The 20,627-nt window shown below is 40.7% G+C and overlaps 1 protein-coding gene across 4 annotated transcripts in view; it reads right to left on the reverse strand.

Moving 5' to 3' along the window:
- Positions 1 to 15,616, reverse strand: part of sh3kbp1 (SH3-domain kinase binding protein 1) — a 124,745-nt gene extending 109,129 nt beyond the window's left edge. For 2 of the 4 annotated variants that reach the window (XM_035412888.1, XM_035412886.1), the window contains exon 1: positions 15,268 to 15,615. In XM_035412888.1, the coding sequence (XP_035268779.1) occupies positions 15,268 to 15,271 (4 nt within the window). In that variant the 5' untranslated portion in view covers positions 15,272 to 15,615. Of the gene's footprint in view, positions 1 to 15,267 lie in introns of all 4 variants that reach the window. The other 2 variants (XM_035412887.1, XM_035412889.1) reach the window with 2 other exon arrangements.
- Positions 15,617 to 20,627: the final 5,011 nt, after the last annotated feature.

Genomic DNA, 20,627 nt, shown 5'->3' on the forward strand with positions numbered 1-20,627 from the left:
GAAGTCACTCAATAGAATAAACAACATTTTTAGGGTCACTAAATACTCATAATTTGTCAGCAAAGTCGGCTTGTTTTAGTGATTCTTACAGCCGGGTTTTGGAGGCGTGATGGGGGTGCAGTTTAATTAGCATGTTTGATTTCGTTGGCTATTGTCACTTTGTTTCAGTCAAGCCACCGCCCATAAATAAAGCCGTGTGGTAGTAGCCTATGTTTGTTTACTCTGTGAGGTTGCTACAATGGCGGATGCTCAACCAGTAGGTGAGAGTATAAGCTTTCTAACGATGTATAACATGTCTCATTTTTCTTTTGGAATAGCGTTTTATAGGTTAGCGTAACCGAACATTTTCTTACCATGGCATTCGCTCTATATATGGTAGCATTAAAAGACGTTGCACCTAACGAAACATTGCCAACGGTTTTTCGTAATTCCTTGGAAAATACCATTATTATTGAGGACTTCTGGGCATAGCTAAGCCATATGTTTGCTGATAGACCTATCTGACATCGTTTTCTGGAGAAAAACAGAAGCGGATAGAACTGTCATTGATTTACTGTCTGTGTCTCCATCTACTGAACATAGATAAGATTTCATCATTGCTATGTAAGTATTACTGCTCAAAATATTTCGGTTATATACGTTATTTTAGAAATTGAGTGTCTTTAAATAGGTTAGTGGTATTATGTAATGTTTAAATTATATCTGTTTCATCTTAAACCTTCATAAGGGGCTCATATGCTTTACAATGGACAAAACGCATTATATTCCTTTTTGGAGAGATTTTGGATTTGTTTCTGGACCCTTAGCTATTTTAGACCGGTGTTAATAATGTAGACATTTTGGGTAGATTTGGAGATGCTGGGTACACTGCTTAGTTTTTGCTTCATAGATCTTTAGTAGTTCTACATATCCACCCTTAGATTTTATGAACTTGTGGTCAAGAAGTTTTTGATCCAGGACATGTATACTTTAACCCGCAATCTCACAGTATTTCATTGCGAACTAAAAAAGGAGCAAATTCATTTTAGATTTTTTGCCTTGACCATTGCATTTTTGGCACTTTACTTTATATTCATAATTTTGTAAGAAATAATCTAAGATAGTATTATAAATGGTACAAATGTATTGCTTCATTTAAGACATTTTTCTAGTCTCTGTGGTGTTCACATCTGGAGTTATAAAGCTTTAAATAGGGTAATCCCTAAATGGACAAGGATTTACAGGTACTCTAGCGGGGGAGTGGTTGGGGTGGAGTTAACTAGCTATTGTTCCCACCCATTATCTCCCTGTGAGAAGTGTGAAAAGTTCAAGATCTTTCAAGGGGATTTTCTCTGCTACTTGATTTTAGGAGTACCAACATTCAAATAAGCATATCTTCTTCAACTATTTTCAGATTTCAATGTATGACACATCATTTGAAAGTTTATAATCTACACTTTCATAATCTGTAAAAAACTGAAAAATGACCTTGCCCTACTTGAGGACCAAAACACCAGCACCTGTCACATATGTCTAATTTTCTTTAACCGAAAGCTGTAATTATCATCGCGGCCTTACGCATTCACTCTGTGGCAGCAGTAAAAGACACTGCATCCAGCAAAACGTTATCGATGAGTTTTGTCTTATTTTGTAAAATATTATTATTATTGGGGACCTCTGAGCATAGCTAAGCCATGTTTGCTGATAGACCTAGCTGACATCATTCACTGGAAGAAGTCAGGAGGGGAGAATGACAGCATTGAGTCAGTGTCTCTATCTCGATATACTGAACACAGATAACATTTAATCATCAGCGATGCAAGTAATACTGCTCAAAATATGTTAGTTATACATGTTATTTTGGAAATTGAGTGTCTAAATAGGTTAGTAGTATTTTATAATCTCATAAAAAAACATGTTTTCAACGTACAAAAATGCCAAGTTACTCACACATACAACACATACACACCGTCTATAACTCACTCATTCAGACTGCCAAAATCCAGGACTGCCATTAAAAGTATTATATCAAAGGCGTCTATATGTCCAATTTGTATTGGTATGTATGTATTTCACTGCCCAGCCTTTCTGTTGCATGAATGATTGTAAGATTCTTGGTATAAATATCTACTCGTAAATGTGAATGTAACATGCTGCCAGGGAAATGTCCCCATGGGGATAATGAAGTTCTGTATGTATGTATGTATGTCCAATATGTATTTTACATGCAGTATTTATTGTACGTAGCAAATATACAATCACTTGTACATTTACTGAAATGCAGTTCAGAAGCAAGTATAAGCATATGTTTTCTGGAGAAATATGCTTCCTGTAGTTACTGACCAGCAGTTTTCTACATGAATTTCAATGTGTTCCATGAGGCAATTCGAAATATTTGACACTTTGATCTGACAAAGTTTGCATGACATTGTGAAATGGTAAGATTACAAAACACAGGGCCAAGTGACTTGAAAGAATTGAGGAAATATTGGATAGCATTGCTTTGGAATACATCTTATTTAATTTCGGTGAGGCAAGATAGCCTATATTGTTTGTAGTGCCGTAACTTGGCGTCATTTTGATATAAATAGCCTACTTTTAATGGCAGGCCTGGATTTTGGCAGTCTGAAAGAATGAGTTATAGACGGTGTGTATGTGTTGTATGTGTGAGTAGCTTGGCATTTTTGTACGTTGAAAACGTGTTTTTTTATGAGATATCATTTCTTTTTGCAAAGCGTTTTATTATGAGAGTGAGAAATGCGAAGTGACCCTGTAAGAAACGGTTGTGGATTATAGCTATCCTTGTGTGAATTTGTACAGTCTGATGAGCGTGTACCATTTAGCAGTTTCGGTTTCCTATATATGTAAAACAGTGGCTGTGACAAAGGGTGCAGTGGCGTAAGTGGAAACGCATCAGAAACGCAGGTGAAATATGGCCAGTGTATGTACTCACGGATTTGACGGCCATCCAACGAGCCTTGATTGACAAAAGAATCAGCAAGCCCGTAGAATTAGAGCTCCCTAGGTCGCAACTTGTGTACCCTTCTGTCCTGCACCGTTTTCTGTTATTTCGTGGAGATGCACTTTTAGTGTTTGTAAGGTTTATCAGGCATTTTGATAGGCTTATCTGTAGGTAGGAATCCTCTTCGCTGTTTTGCTAAGCTAGAACCGGAGAAGTTGATAGTGGAGAATAGGAGCAGACGCATTTGTGCCAGCAGGCTTTGCATATGAGAAAATAACAACAGTGTGAGAGAATTTAGGATGAAATTATGAAATTGCGTAGTTGAAACAATATGTTTTTAGCAGAATGGGCATGTAGGTGAAGGTTGACATGATCACGGAGTATAGTGTGAAGTAAATGGAGTGACCATGAGCGAGCTTATATTCCTTATCGAACGGTATATATAACAGTCGCTATAAAGCGCTAGCTGTTAAAGTGAAGGGTTAAGTAACGTGTGGAATCTATTGCACTGCTGTGTTTTTCTCATGTTCAGTACTAGTAGTTATAATTATGAGTGAATCATGTTTTTAAATGTAATGTTTTAATGGGGAGTTGCAGAACGTACATACGTAGTAATTGTTTGTATGTGGCTAGATAGAGAACAGGGCGAGGTAACAAGAATGTAGAAATATGGCGTTTGCTGATAAGAAGGTTTTGTACAGTAGCCAAGTGAAGAAATGTAGTTAGTAGAAATGGCACAGCTGTGAACTGGTGTAACTTTTTAATAAAAGGAATACATTTTCCGTCATGAAATGCATATGGGTGGCCATGAGTGAGTTTTGGTAAAGCAAATATAAGCGTAAGAGAACGTTAGTGTAAAAGAGGAAATTATCTGCCTGAGGACGAGGCGGGATTCAATCGTTCAACCGGAGGTTTACCAGTCTGTCACTTTGTTAGGGCAGCACCATGACATAGCTATGCAATGAGTGAAATATCATTAGCAAACCTGTCCGTGGTTTTAAAGAAGAACACAGGCGAGTTAGCACAGAAGAGCTCCCGTTGAATCCATATGGCTTTGCAATATTGTAGCCGGTTAACAATTGAACATGCAGACGGTACGTCATAATACAGTTCGGGGAACGGCTGGTAGATATGGTGCAAAAGCAATAATTGAGAAGTAGTAGACAATTATTAGTGAGGGTAAATGCCGGCTAAAGAAACGCGTTCTTAGCTGGGTTTGAACCTCGGACCCTGTGTTCCCAAGACTGTAACTTTAACCACTAGGCCACAGGCGGACTAGCTGATTGTACTGAAAATGTTTCAGAGTAAAAAGGTATAGGTGTTTTGCGTGTGTATGCGAGTTTTTCATTGGGTCGTGTAGGTGAAGATTTGGCAGGTGTCGGTAAAATGTCCAATGGGGAGACATGTTATTAGTGGGATAGGCGGCAGGAAAAATAAGAATGAGAAGAAGAAGAAGGAGAAAACGCAAAATCCCCTTAGTTTGGGGCTTTATTGTGTGGACATGTGAAGTTGTTTATGAAATCTGTCTGTTGAAATGGGGTCAGAATGTACAGAATTTAATGTTTTTAAGGGCTGAGTGTCTGTGGCTGTTGTGGTTATTTCTGTGGGGAACCCTGAAAAGTGACAAACTCTCGGTGCTGTATAGGTATGGGGCATGCCCCCGCCAAGGCGTAACTTGGCGGGATGGCATACCTGCCATCCCAATGTGGAAACGTGGCGTTTGCTGATAAGAAGGTTTTGTACGGTAGCCAAGTGAAGAAATATAGTTAGTAGAAACGGCACAGTGGTGAACTGGTGTAACTTTTTAATAAAAGGAATACATTTGCCATCATGAAATGCATATGGGTGGCCGTGAGTGAGTTTTGGTAAAGCAAATATAAGCGTAAGAAAACGTTAGTGTAAAAGAGGAAATTATCTGCCTGAGGGCGAGGCGTGATTCAATCCTTCAACCGGAGGTTTACCAGTCTGTGACTTTGTTAGTGCAGCACCATGACATAGCTATGCAATGCGTGAAATATCATTAGCAAACCTGTCAGTGGTTTTAAAGAACACAGGCCAGTAAGCACAGAAGAGCTCCAGTTGAATCCATATGGCTTTGCAATATTGTAGCCGGTTAATAACTGAACGTGCAGACGGTATGTCATAATGCAGTGTATACGTTCGGTGAACGGCGGGTAGATATGGTGCAAAAGCAATAATTGATAAGTAGTAGACAATTATTAGTGAGGGTAAAAGCAGGTTAAAGAAACATGTTTGTAGCTGGGCTTGAACCTAGGACCCCATGTTCCCAAGACTGTAACCTTGCCCACTAGGCCACAGGCAGACTAGCTGTTTAAACTGGAAATGTTTCAGAATGAAAAGGTATGGGTATTTTGCGTGTGTATGCGAGTTTTTGATTGGGTCGTGTAGGTGAAGATTTGGCTGGTGTCTGTAAAATGTCCAATGGGGAGACATGTTGTTAGTGGGATAGGCGGCAGGAAAAATAAGAATGAGAAGAAGAAGAAGAAGAAGAAGCAGAAGAAGAAGGAGAAAACGCAAAATCCCCTTAGTTTGGGGCTTTATTGTGTGGACATGTGAAGTTGTTTATGAAATCTGTCTGTTGAAATGGGGTCAGAATGTACAGAATTTAATGTTTTTAAGGGCTGAGTGTCTGTGGCTGTTGTGTTTATTTCTGTGGGGAACCCTGAAAAGTGCCAAACTCTCGGTGCTGTATAGGTATGGGGCATGCCGACCACTAGGGGCTGTGCCTTAAGAGGTTAAAACACTGTTGTTTTGACAGACACCAAACACTGTTGTTGACAAAGTTATTTTTATTCAGTTATTATTGTTATTACAAGACCAAAACACGTGTGTGATTGTGCATGCATGTTTCTTTGTGTTCTGAAGGCATGTGACTGCAGAATGTAGCTTGCTCTCAGCACCAGAGAGATTGGATGTCGTTGTGAGAAATACGCGGTGGTGAACACGTAAAAGGCAGATTTTAGAAAGAAAGGGGGAAGCTGAGCTGCAAAATTTGAGTGGTGTTGCAGAAAGGGGAACTAAAGTCTGCAACATCCTCTTTACCAACCTACTCACCCACCCCAACCCCCCCCCCCCCCCCAAACTCCACAATGCGAAAAGCCTATGTGGTTAAGAAACAGAGATGTGCTTGCAGTTAAACATCACACTTATCTCAGTGATCTTGCAGAAATGCCAGCTCCTCAGTATATACTCAGCAGACCATGAGAGGTGGCCCCTTCTGATTTTTAATCTAAACCTACAGTAAATTTTATATTTATTGCACATATAGGCTATTTATTTTTACAAGTGCAAATTTCAACAAGGAGATTTTTGCAAGTGTAGCGGAACCAAATCTCATCTATTGCACATATTCTACCAGGCAGCATTATTTCATAGAATGTAGTACAACTACAATTTCAAATTTGAATTCTTGTTTGAATCAAGTGAAGTATGAAAAGTTCGAAATGTAATTATGCATTCAAATTCTAAATTGGGGAATTCAATTAATGTTACTGCCTGGTTCTATTTTTTCTCACGTTGCGGATTGATGGAATGAGCCTTGTCTTCCGAAAAGTGGTGTTCCGCTGCCACGCACAACCAACGGCGGATGTTTCATTCATTCAAGATGGCGGAATCTAGCAGGCCTACTCAGAGCGAGCTGAGCGAGTCCATGAGAACAATTACAACACCAGCGCACCTCAGAAGCGATATTTGGAAGTATTTTGCGTCAGATACCCTCAGCTCTCATTGCTCGCTCACAAATACCTGTGCGTGCCTGGAACTACTGTGCGATCCAAAAGAGTGTTTTCATCTGCCGGCAATATTGTAAAAAAAAGCGAGCCGCACTTCATTCTGATCAAGTCGATAGACTTGTTTTTCTGTCCAACAACCTGTAGGTGTTTCTCATCCAGAAAATGATGTCAGTAAGTCTATCAGCAAACATATGGCTTAGCTATGCTCAGAAGTCCTCAATAATAATAGTATTTTCCAAGAAATTACGAAAAATCGTTCACAACGTTTCGTCAGGTGCACTGCCTTTCACTGTTATCACAGAGTGAATGCATAAGTGAATGCGATGATGAGAAAACTTTTGGTTATGCTGAGATATAAAACGCTATTCCAAAAGCAAAATTACACGTTATACATCGTTAAGAAGCTTATACTCTCACCTACTGAATAAATACATTGTTAATTAATGTTTGTTTGTGATTATGAAATGGGATGGGATTGCAAAAGGAGAGGGAGCCAAGGCATGTTAAGTTACGGTACATTACATAAAGATTCAAATTAATTTGAACGAATTCCATCTTAATTGGAATTCATTCAAATGTCATTTTGGGAAAAAGTGACAGCCCTATTGCTTACAGCTGAAAATGTACCAAAGTGATTCAGCTAATGTACTTTGCACAAAGAGGCAGTGGCATTGCTCCAACTGGGGAATCAAATCTGCAACTTCTGGTTACAAACCCCATTCCCAAGCCACAGCTCAGTCTATGACTGACCAATCCAATGTGACTCTTACGCCGGGCACCCACCGCACGCGTCATGTAAGCGTCGCGTAAGCAGCACGGCGAAGCAGCACGGCGCGGCGCGTAGCGTGTCTCCACTGGTTCCGTTTGTGTCGCGCAAAGGCTTGCTTAAAGCTCTAAGCTTAAATCGCAACGTAGCCTGCATAATAATCAATCTCAAACTGTATTCATTTATTTGCTTGGTTAACAAGCGTGCCAATTTCATGAAGAATATGTAATGATCATAATAATAATAAATAATCCGTAATCAACCATTGGGAATTCCCGTGTTGTCTTGTCATTCACGTCAAAACATTTATAGGATCAGATTTAGTAAAAGCAGCTAATCATCAAAAACATAGCGTAACAGTTTAATCTTGAAGGGATATGAACACCACAACGCCATGAACACCGGAAGTACAAGTGCAATAAAGGCTTGCTTACAACTTCATTTATAAAATAGGTTCATTTTCATCGGCAAGACCACTAAATAATCTCATTTTTTAAAGCTCTGTGGATTATCTGATTTTTATTAACAAGCCCTTTTTGAAAGCACGGTGAACGAAGACATCGGAGAAGTCAAATAGGCTGAGCAATGGTTGGTTAAAAACTACCTTCCAACACTCGAGCTAACAAGCCGCTGCTCGGTGCATTCACTTCTACATCATTCAATAGGCTACGTCTTTCTGTGGTGTATTTTCAAATTTACCCCACCCCCTCCGCAAAATAAGATAGCAAAACTAAGTTTGCCTTTTCCCCAGGTTCCAGTTTTTTGTTTTTTTTTCTGCAAGGACAATACAAAAACAAAAAGGCTTGTATTTTTTTAGCTGCTTATAAAATATCTGGGAGGGAACTAGGAACACACCCCCAGTAATATAAGGATGAAATATAAGTCAGAGCATGTATACCTAGCATTTTAGAGCATATTTCTATGTATAAACAGGCCATCGTGACGCGTGACAAGCCGAAAAAATAGAACAGAAGCGAAAAACTACGCTTCAGTTCACTTGTGTCGTGCGAGCTTCGCAGCCGGTTCGCGACGCGTTCGCATCTGGTGGAGACGACGTCGCCCGCTGCCGTTGTAATAACAGTACTTCAACTACGCTTGCGGGCGATACGCGTGCGGTGGGTGCCCGGCTTTACTTATAAACTGTCCCCAGTGTCACTATTTCACGGGCCCTTGGCTTTAATATGACTCACCCACGGTATTCCTGCGCAAAGAAATTAGGGTAGGCACACAGACACACATGCATGTTAGCATACATTTACTGTGTTAAGTCAATTAGGGCATCTACTTTCTTTCCATAAGAGGTCATTTCAAAATAAGAGACAGATTTATTTCAGCTTTAATGTACTATACCAGATTTTCAGTGGGTCAAAAGTTTACATACACTTTGTTAGTATTTGGTGACATTGCCTTTTCATTGCTTAAATTGAATCAAATGCTTGGGGTAGCCTTCCACAAGCTTCTCACAATACCTTGCCGGATTATTTGCCCATTCCTCCTGACTCAGTTCTGTCAGTTTGTGGGCCTCCTTGCTCGGACATGGTTTTACAGTTCAGTCCACAAATTTTCTACGGGATTCAGGTCATGGCTTTGTGATGGCCACTCCAATAGTTTCACAGGGTTTCCACCAGTGTATTGCAAGCCCAGCGGCCCACTGGGCCTAAGTTGACCCCCCGCCGGGGCTAAGCATCGGGGAATTTTTTTTTTATAATTATTTTTTTCATGTATTTTTAAGATGTTTTTTAAACTACAGTTATAGTGGGGTGACTCGGTTGGAAAGCTCACCAGCGACATCCGTTGGTTAAATCGTGAACGCATTATAGGAAACAGCAGGTCTGAGATCAGTGTTTTTTACCCTCATTGTGCATAGAGTGACGTTCAACACTTGATGCTTCCAACTATCACAAGCTAACGTTACCTAGCAAGCCACCATTTCTTATTTAATAGGCTAACTAACTTAGTTACAAACTGCGTTATCACTTCATCTTGTCAGTAAGTACATTCTTTTTACATTAACTTAAGTAGTGTGTAGGTAACGTTAAACTAGTAGCATGAATGTAACGTTCAATACATTGTAACATTACATGACTTATTAATTGCCATCGAAATAACAACTTCACTTGTTTATTAATAAGGTTAGCTTGATGACATTGATGTGCATGACAACGTTGTCATACAATTTTTCCCGACCGTGAAAACTGCCTGACTTGTTTACATTTTGGACAGATGTGGCTCCGGCTCTATCGTTGTTTCCGTCGAAGCACTTTCGACACAAGCAATATTGAAAAAATTCTGAAATTTCTTCTTACCGTGAAGAGTGCCTGATCCTCAACTGTAGCGTTTTTTCCCCGAAGATGGTATTTCTAGATATAGCCTAATTTTGCCGCTGTGTTAACACATTTATATCTGCAAGACCAAGTCTTCCAGCTCTCGGTTTACAGACAACAGTAGATATGAGGAAAACTTCAGGCTGTGTTTTGGGTAAGTCCTGAGAAATACGAACTCTTCACCGCAAGAAGAAATTTTAGGATTTTTCTAAAATAAAATTTTATGACAACGTGGTCATTTAGCTAACTTAGCTAGCTAGCCAAACAGTCAGTAACACAGATACTTCCTTTGTGACATTTAGGGATAATGTCAAAGAGGAAAGGTAAAAGCCAAAAAACCTTAGACAGTTTTTTAAATGTTTAAATGAGCTCAGCATTCCAAGGCTTGTTGTAAGATTCAGTAGCCAATCAGGACTTGAATACAAGTTTTTTGTAGAGTGCAAAAACTATTATTTATTTTAATTTAATTTCTTTTGTTGTTGTTGAAAACACAGCATTCCAAGACTGTACATTGTTGTCAGATTCTTTGTAAGATTCTGCTATGCTGTAAATAGTTGTTGATTTTTTTTTTTAATGTGTGTTGAATAAATTATTTATTTATACATAAAAAAGACACTTGGCCGCCGGCTCCCATCAAAAGATACTTGCCACCGGGCCTAACAACTTTTCTGGGGGAAACCCTGGTTTTACTTTGTTATCTTTAAGCCATTTTGTTACAACTTTGGAGGTATGCTAAGGATCATTGTCCTGTTGGAAGGCCCAGTTGCAACAAAGTAACTTTCCAGCTGATGTCTTCAGGCATTGCTTCAGTATTTCTAGATACTCCTCCTTCCTCATGATGCTATCTATTTTCTGAAGTACCCCAGTCCCTTTTCCAGCAAAACACCCACATAACATGATGCTGCCACCCCCACGCTTCACAGTTGGGATGGTGTTCTTCGGATTAAAAGCCTCACCCTTTTTCCCTCATACATAGCACTGATCATTATGGCCAAACAGTTCAATTTTTGTTTCATCTGACCAGAGAACACTCCTCCAAAAGTCTTTGTCCTGGTGATCACCTGCAAACTACATACTGGCTTTTTTTATGCCGGTCTCGGGAGTAGGGGCTTCTTTCTGGCGCAATAGCCTTTCAGGCCATGGCGATGTAGGATTCTCTAAATGGTGGATGTAGATACTTTGGAACCTGATGCCTCCAATTCCTTCACCAGTTCCTTTGTTGCTGTCTTGGGGTTCAGTTGAACCTTTCGGCCCAAAGTTCATTTAGCCCTGGGAGTTCATTTGGGCCTCCTTCCTGAACAATGCAGTGTTGGTGTGGCCCCAATATTTTTATATTTGCATACAATTGTTTGTACAGATGCTTGTGGTACTTTCAATTGGATCCGAACTTGTGGTGGTCCATAAGGTCTTGGCCGAGTTGCTTGGATTTTCCCATGGTATCAAGGGCAAAATGGCAGTGGCTCTAAAGGTAGGCCCTTAAATACAGCCACAGGTGCCAATTAACTCCCAGTTAACTCCTAATTATGACAATTAGCCAGTCAGAAGCTAAAAAGTCATTACATCAATTTCTGGAATCTTCATGACTGTTTAAAGAGACATTCAATTTGATGTAGCTATGTAAACTATTGACCCACTGAAAATCTGATATAGTACATAAAAGCTGAAATAAATTTGTCTCTCAGCTATTATTTTGAAATTATCACAAGGAAATAAAGTAGATACCTTAATTGACTTAACACAAGAAATATATGGTAACACGAAATGTGTGGAGTTTGGAAAAAATTAGTTTGAATGTCTTTAGCCTAGGTGTACGTAAACTTTTGGCCTCAACTCTAACACCAGCAGAGGCTTTAAGAGCGGTGGCAATAAGGCTAGGGGACTGAAAGCATAGAAGAGTAAACGGCCCTTGTAAAACAGGTTGCAGCTTAGGAGGAAAATCAGTAGAATGATAAAACAAAACAAAAGCAAAGCATCAGTGTGGGTAATGAATTAGACGAATCATCTCTCCACTGCTTGAAATTCCATGCCTGCAGAATGCCCAGGACCACACACTGGACATGGTATCCTGCAGCCTACTGTGATTCAGAATATGTTCATTTTTGGAAAACCGTCCCAACTGCTCAGCTACACGGGATATGTTGATTTGGGAGGACGGTCGAGAAAGTTGCACTGTTAAGCAGAACGTGTTTGCCGCACACGAGGAAGCTGAACACAACCCGTTCGGTCAGTTGAACTGCAGCAGAGCAGAACTAGTTCTTCAATGAACATATCATAGGACTGCCATCCATCGTCATCACAGTGTCTGACCCATCTACTCAGATAATGGTAGCCTCCTATATATACTCGTCAGCAAATCAGAACTGTTTGATCGTTTCATGTTTCCTTTAGAAATGTGACAGATAATTAGCCATTTAGCATTTCTTTGGCCTTTTGTGCAATAGAATAAGGCGTACTGGATTAGAGTAATTAACAATCAGATAAATTTTAATTAGAAGATGGAACCGATTTAGAAGTCCGATCATCCGTGTTTTGTCACCAGTAGGTAGTAATGCCCGCAGATTCTTCAGGCTGACTTGCATGGTTTTGATCATACTGTCGCATGGTTTAGATCACACTGTCGCATGGTTTAGATCATACTGTCGCATGGTTTAGAGCATACTTATGTGACAGGAAACAGTTTGTTAAATTAAAAGAAGAAGAGTCCAGCTACTCAACAATGAAATACGGTATTCCACAAGGATCAGTGCTAGAACCAGTACTTTTCTCACTATATATGCTACCACTTGGCATTATTATCTGGGCACATGGCACTGTGGTTTCATGGAGTTCCACTGCTATGCGGACAATACACAGATATATATTTCAATGAAACCTGGCAAAGCACTGCCGCTTTCACAGTTAGTGAAATTGTAGATTTTAGAAATTTAGAGATTGTAGAAATTGTATTGTAGATATCAAGGTTTGGATGCTTTCTAATTTTCTGCTCCTGAACTCAGATAAGACCAAAATGTTGGTTTTAGGTCCCAAAATATTAAGGGAGAAAATGTCTACTCTTACGCTAAACTGTGATGGTTTTTTGGCTGAACAAATATGGTTTTTAAAGATCTTGGTGTTACCATTGATCCTGATTTAACCTTTGATACGTATATAAAAAAACATACAGAATTGCTTTCTTTCAGTTACGCAACAGCTAAAATCAGGCATTTCCTGTCAGTGGGGGACGCAGAGAAATTGATCCATGCTTTTGTTACGTCTAGGCTAGATTACTGTAATGCCCTGCTATCCAGCTGCCCTAATAACCCGTTAAAGAGTCTCCAGCTTGTGCAGAATGCATCTGCTCATATCTTGACCAGAACTAAGAAGTGTGAGCACATTACCCCGGTGCAAGCGTCAGTTCACTGACTACTCATTAAGCATAGGACAGATTTCAAGGTTTTGCTCCTGACCTTTAAAGCTCTGCATGGACATGCACCAGTGTTCATAACTAACCTGCTCCTACCTTATAAGCCCACAAGTTCACTCTGTCCTCAAGATGCAGGATACTTGGCAGTCCCAAGAATTTCTAAAAATCGAAAAGGTAGTAAAGCTTTCTCCTAGAGCCACACTGCTGTGGAACATACTTCCAAAATTTATAAGGGAGTCAGACACAGTCTCAATATTTAAATCTAGATTAAAAACGCACCTTTATGCTCAGGCTTATAATCAGTTATAGTCAGGAGACAGGGTGGGTGAAGCCTGTAGTCATAGAGTATTGTGGGGTGGCATCCTTTCCTTACTGTCACCTATCAATCAGCTGTGACCCCACTTTAAACAGGCTGGCTCTTGATAGGCGAAGATGGTTGTCCCCCCTCTGACTGCATGGGCTCTCGGTCCCTGTCTGTTCTATTGCACATTCCCTAATCACCAATTCTACTTTCTTTCCAATCGCCCCAAATTTCGAGAGTGCTGTTGTCTGGTCTCCCCCACCACTGCGGTCCAGCCCCTCTTTCGTCGTTGCTTCCACCCTACCCACATCTGTCGGCACCTGCTGCTCCCCACCACCGCCACCTGGCCCCGCCCATCATCTGAGCTGCATTATTAACAATGTAAACATTGACTGACTGACCATGTTAGTCACCAATCAACACCCTGAGCCAACCAGAGGAAGATGGGTTTCCCCCTTGAGCCTGGTTCCTTCCGAGGTTTCTTCCCATCTGCCACAGAGACTTTTTCCTTGCCACTGTTGCTTTAGGCTTCCTGTGGGGGTCTAGGCCAGGGTTGTCTGTGAATCGTATTGTGACAATCACTGTGAAATGCGCTATACAAATAAAATTTGATTGATTGATTGACTGACCGTTTTGAGAACCCGATGCAATGATGTCACTCTAAGCTTTAGGCAAGTCAATAGTGTTGAAAGGCCTCCATTTTAGTTCGTAATACATAAAATTGTATTTCAATTTAAAGTACAATGGACTGCCATTTGGATTTGTGAAATGCTACTGTCCCTACTAGCAAATTCTACATACCGAATCGAAATGTTGTATGAAGTGGGATAGGATATAGGGCTAGCCGAGGGAGTCGACTGATGCATTTGGACACTTCAGTTAAAAGCAGAGCGACGAATCAGCCTTTCCATTTGATGGTGGCTGTCGCTTGCACGATGATTCGGGCACCCTAAGGTTTACCACGTAATCGACCGTGTTATTGCTATCCACGGCGTAATTGCCAAGGCTACTAAAAGGAGTAATCCGATTTACGCATCGGCTTAATATGTCTTCTGTTACCTAATTATTAATCAAACACACAACAATAATGTGTAGGCAGAAACGTGTCGCTATAAGAAATGCAGTCTTAAGTAAAAATGGTTCTTTCTGGACACCCCCCGCCCACGTTAAACGGGACCCACTTCAGTGTAAACAGGGGAGAGTGGAAAGCGCCCCTGTTTTCCTGTATGTACTGACAGTAAAACGGCAGTGCAGAGGGAAACAGGCTCAAGTACTGTACAAGATCATCTGCTTGTTTATCTACAGCCAACAGAATACCGAGCGATTTACTTTTTTATACGTTCTACTTTTGTGAAGAAATGTGTAACTAATTAGCTTGATGTTACTGTACACAAAAGAGCGGTTCCGTCCAAAACTAAGTCGGCAGTGTGTAGATAAATATCATGCAGTGGCCTCTACGGATATTGTGCTAAACTCACTCGGTAGCGAAAGAAAAATGTAAACGTGTCAACATCTTGAATTCATCAATGATTCTCCAACTTTAAACCAATTAGCAAGGGCTCTGCAGACAGCTCCGATGGTCTACAGTGATTTCATTAATTACGATATGTTACTCCGATTTAACTTTTAAAAGCTGGAAGGCACACTATCCACTAATGCAAAATTGCTGCACATTGCCAAAATTCCCAACAGTGGCATTTCAAGGAATACTGATCTGCAAATCCCGTGTTACTTAGGACCGTTCCTAAAGCTTGACACATCACAAAATGTGTAAACTTACCCATTTATGTTGGCTATGTCTTTCCGATTGTGGTGTCGATGAGCAGTTCTCTCCGTTTAAAACACTGTCAATAACGTGTAAATGAAAATAATAAACTGAAATCCGCTACTTTTTGCAATGTAAATCCAATCCAATACCCCAGCCCCTGTTGGTTACACGAGACCGATACTGTTGAAATCTACTTTTTGAGTAGGGTGCACGTTCAGAGTGCCATCCTGAGATAGAATCTTTTTTTACAGCGGCGAAGAAAAGAGATAACGCCGATCTCGACTGCTGTGCGTTTACCTTACACCGCTGTGTGCGTTATTCTAACAGTCTCCTTTCTCCTTCTCCTCCCCTCCCTCTTTCGATCTGTTCAACCAAAAAAAGTCTCGCGAGAAGGCCTGTCCAAACACTTAAAGCTGCCGATCTCACAATCTCACTTATTTGATCTAGAATATTCTCAGTGAAACGGCGAAACATTTAAAATTTAAGTCCGTGATCAGACGATTTCAGACTCTGGTAGACTATACACAAATCCTGGGCTATATACACAAATTCGTACAAATGCGTAAATATACTATACCGGTCAGAGTAATGAATCCGATTTATTTTTATTTTTTTTAACAAACAACTTTAATTGCATACATTTTTGCATTAATAAGGGCAAATGACGTAGGCCTACAGCAAAATGATAGATGGTCTTCTTCAATTAACTACTATACTCACTTTCCAGTCACCATGAGAAATATACATGTTGTGCACAATGTGCACACCCGGAAGGATGTTTCTCGTGGGAAAATAATAACTTAAAGATTAATGCTGCCCCCTTCTGGTCAAATTGTTGTTTCTTGCCTATGTGGCAAATTTGGCCTCAGGTTTTGCTCCCAACATTTCTTTGGTCATGGTCATAAACTACAATATTATAGCACACTGGCCTAGTGACTGATATAGGTGCGATAACGTGGCTATCTTCCCGTTTTCTGAATAGGCACAAGGGTCCCACCTCCGATGTGGGCCATTAAAAAAAAGAAAGCCTGGGTTTATACCAGATTAAGTCAACTTCCACCACTTGATCTGATATGGGTGTGGTTTTTTAAAATGGTTGTCAATACACACACACACACACACACACACACACCCTCTCTCTCACACACACACACACATACACACACACACAAATTGTGTGGGCTCTTCCAGGCTCTCTTGTTTTAGTCATGAGCATGTGGGCTGTGCGGACTGTCCACAGAGAGCAGAGCTAGCTCTTCTGCTCTCCCACACACATATCCCTCAGGAAGACAGGTGTTCCTCTGTATGTTCCCCCAGCCAGGTGGAGATCCAGAAAAGGTGTAATGGAGTCCCTACAGCAGTCATGACATTACCATGGGGGCAGTCTCTTGCTCTGTTGGCTATCTAGGCTGCCAATGACACAGTGAAGAGAATAATTTGTAGGGCTGGGCAAGAGACAGGATGAGCGAGCTGCAAACAGCTCACAGAGCATCACATCTTCAGTGTACATGCACAGACACTCATGCGTTCTCACACACAAATATATATGCAAACACTCTCGCACTCTTGGTCACATCATGAACACATAAACATGCTCAGACCAAATACTTAAACACACAATCACATGTGTGTAAATATGTTTATGTGAACATTCACATGCTTTCACACACTGGCATGTTCACACAAACACGTACATTCACAGTCATGTACACCGAACAAAAATAGAAATGCAACACTTATCAATTTCGAAGATTTTATTGAGTTCAAAAGTAATAAGCATAAACCAGTCAACTGAAATAGATTCATTAAGCACTTATCTATTGATTTCATGTGATTGGGGATACAGATATGCATTTGTTAGTCACAGATTCCCCAAAAAAAGAAGATAGCATGAAATGAACAGAATACCGATCAGTATCTTGTGTGACCATTTGCCTTATGCAACGCAGCACATCTCCTTCGCATTGAATTGATCAAATTGTTTATTGTAGCCTGTGGAATATTGTCCCACTCCTCTTCAATAGCTGTACAAAGTTGTTGGATATTGGTGGGAACTGGAACACGCTGTCGTATGCACCGGTCCAGAGCATTCCAGACATGCTCAATGGGTGACATGTCTGGTGAGTATGCAGGACATGGAAGAACTGGGACATTTTCAGCTTCGAGGAATTGTGTACAGATCCTTGCAACATGCATTGTCACGCTGAAACATGAGGTGATGGCGGTGGATGAATGGCACAGCAGTGGGCCTCAGGATCTCATCACGTTATCTCTGTGCATTCAAATTGCCATTGATAAAATGCACTTGAGTTCTCTGCCCATAGGATTTGCCTGCCCATACCAACACCCCACCACCACCATGGGCCACTCTGTTTACAACGTTGATATCAGCAAACCCACCAGACGCCATACACGCTGCCTGCCATCTTCCCAGTACAGCTCAAACCGTGATTCATCAGTGAAGAGGACCGTTCTCCAGCATGCCAGTGGCCATCGAAGGTGAGCTCTTGCCCACTCACATCGATTGTGACACTGACCTGCAGACAAATCAAGACCCCGATGAGGACGTCGAGCACGCAGATGAGCTTCCCTGAGGAGATTTCTGACAGTTTGTGCAGAAATTCTACGGTTGTGTAAACCAACTGTTTTATCAGCTGTCCACGTGGCTGGCCTCAGACGATCCTGCAGGTGAAGATGTCAGATGTGGCGCTCCTGGGCTGGCGTGGTTACATGTTACAATGTTGGACGAACTTCCAAAATCTCTGAAGCAACGCTGGAGGCAGTTTATGTTGGAGAAATGAACATCCATTACTCTGGCAACAGCTCTACAAGACATTCCTTCAGTCAGCATGCCAATTGCATGATCTCTTAACTATTGAGGCATCTGTGACATGGTGTTGAACAACAAAAAACATTTTCAATCAACATTTTAGGGTGGCCTTTTATTAACCCCATCATAAGGAACACCTGTGTAGTGATCATGGCTTTTAATCAGCATGTTGATATGCCACACCTGTGCAGGAGATGGATTATCTTGACAAAGGAGAAATGCTAGCTAACAGTGATATAAACAAATCTGTGGGCAAAATTTGAGAGAAATAAGATCTTTGTGCACATAGAACAAACTTTGAGGTATTATTTAAACGCATTAAAAATGGCTGCAAAAATAAAAGTGTTGCATTTATATTTTTGTTCAGTGTATATCTTCTCTTGCTGGTCAGACCAGAACACACACAAGCACACGCACACAACACACATGCAAACACGCACGCACACCCATCCAGACATCGCAGTACAGTGCCTTCGGAAATTATTCAGACCCCTTCACTTTTTCCACATTTTGTTACGTTACAGCCTTATTATATAATGAATTAAATACATTTTTATTCTAATCAATCTACACACGAAACCACATAATGACAAAGCGAAAACAGGGTTTTAGAAGTTTTAGCAAATTTATTAAAAATAAAAAATATATATATATATATATATCACATTTACATAAGTATTTGCATAAGTATTCAGACCCTTTATTCAGTACTTTGTTGAGGCACCTTTGTCAGTGATTACAGTCTCGAGTCTTCTTGCATATGACGCTACAAGCTTGGCACACCAGTATTTGGGGTATTACTCCCATTCTTCTCTGCAGATCCTCTCAAGCTCTGTCAGGTTGGATGGGGAGCGTTGCTGCACCGCTATGATGTTCGATCGGGTTCAAGTCTGGGTCACTCAAGGACATTCACAGACTTGTCCCAAAGCCACTCCTGCATTGTCTTGGCTGTGTGGGTCAGTGAGCCTCACTCACCAACCGTTCTTAAGAAGAATTTTCTTCTTAAAACCCACTTACGCAGTTTTCACGAAGATTCTGACATTCGCCAATGTTTTCTTATTTGGGATTTGTTCTTAGGTAAGAATAGAATCTACGCTCAAGAGCACACTTATGCACATTTGAATGCTGACATGTTTGTGAAAAATAATTGGTTATTGCGTTTTCTTAATATTATACAGTTGTATAATATTATAGGATTTAAATTAAAATAATATTTTTATCATTTATAATATTTTTTAATTATTATTTTCATTATTTTACAAAGCATTAAGGTGCCAGGTTTCGCCTCAGGTGGTGGTTGCCACAGCAGGAGTTCATAAATAAATGATAAAAATCAAACCATTGTAGTGTCCTTTTATTTTTGGGGCTTTCAATTATGCAATGTTTGGTCTATACTGCAAAAGCAAATGTTTAAATTTTGAATACAAACTAAGCACTTAGGTAACACTTTTTAAACACATGGACATGTTGAAGAAGAGAACACTTATTCAGAGGCATCACTAGCGGTGTGCGGACCGCACCAGGTGACACCATCAGAGGGGGGGTGACACCAAAATGACTGGCAATACATTTTTTGTGACGGGTTGAAACAGCTAGTTTCTCCGATGCAGCTAACTGCCGGTTGATTTAATTAGCGGTATTAATGTGACGAGAAGCGCTTCGTCGTTTGAATGCATGACACGCAATTCCTTGTGCCCACTCCCACCAGCATTTTTTTTTGCCTCAGATTTGACATCAAACATCATTTACTTCATCGGTTGTGCGACCTTCTCCGGATACAGCGTTCACTGAACGAGTAATAGCATCCCATGCATCTTTTTTTTGTGTTATTTTATATCTACTACTGACGCTACTAAATATGACAGGTCGTTTGCTGTTCCTGCAGCAGTACCTCCACTTCAGAACTACTGAAGTTTTTCTTACGTTTGGAGTCCGGTGCTCCACCATCTTTAGATTGGGCATTCTTGACTTCTCGCTCAACTTTTCTTTTCAATTTCTATGTGTGATTTGTGTGTGTGCACACGGCCCTGCAGTCTCATGCCCTTTTATGGGGATTGGCAGGGTGTTTACCTATGCCAATTAGGAACAACTGGCATGCGCTTTCAGTTTACAAGGACAATGGGATTCATCATTATAAGAACACGGTTGTGAACAATTCTGCGGTTTAAAAACACGTCATGAGTCTGACTTTTCTTAGGACCTTTCTCAAGAACAAATTTAAGAAAAAACTTAGGAAGATATTTGTGAATGAGGCCCATTGTCCTGTTGGAAGGTGAATATTCGCCCAAGTCTGAGGTCTTGAGTGCTCTGGCGCAGGTTTTCATCAAGGATCTCTCTGTACTTTGCTTTGTTCATCTTTCCGTTGATCCTAACTAGTCTCCCAGTTCCTGCCACTGCAAACATCCCCACAGCATGAGGCTGCCACCAACATGCTTCACTGTAGTGATGGTATTGGCCAGGTGATGAGCGGTGCCTGGTTTCCTCCAGACACCTGGCATTGTGGGCAAAGAGTTCAATCTTGGTTTCATAATCTACCATAAAG

This window comes from Anguilla anguilla, chromosome 4 (assembly GCF_013347855.1).
Source record: "Anguilla anguilla isolate fAngAng1 chromosome 4, fAngAng1.pri, whole genome shotgun sequence".
NCBI lineage: Eukaryota > Metazoa > Chordata > Actinopteri > Anguilliformes > Anguillidae > Anguilla > Anguilla anguilla.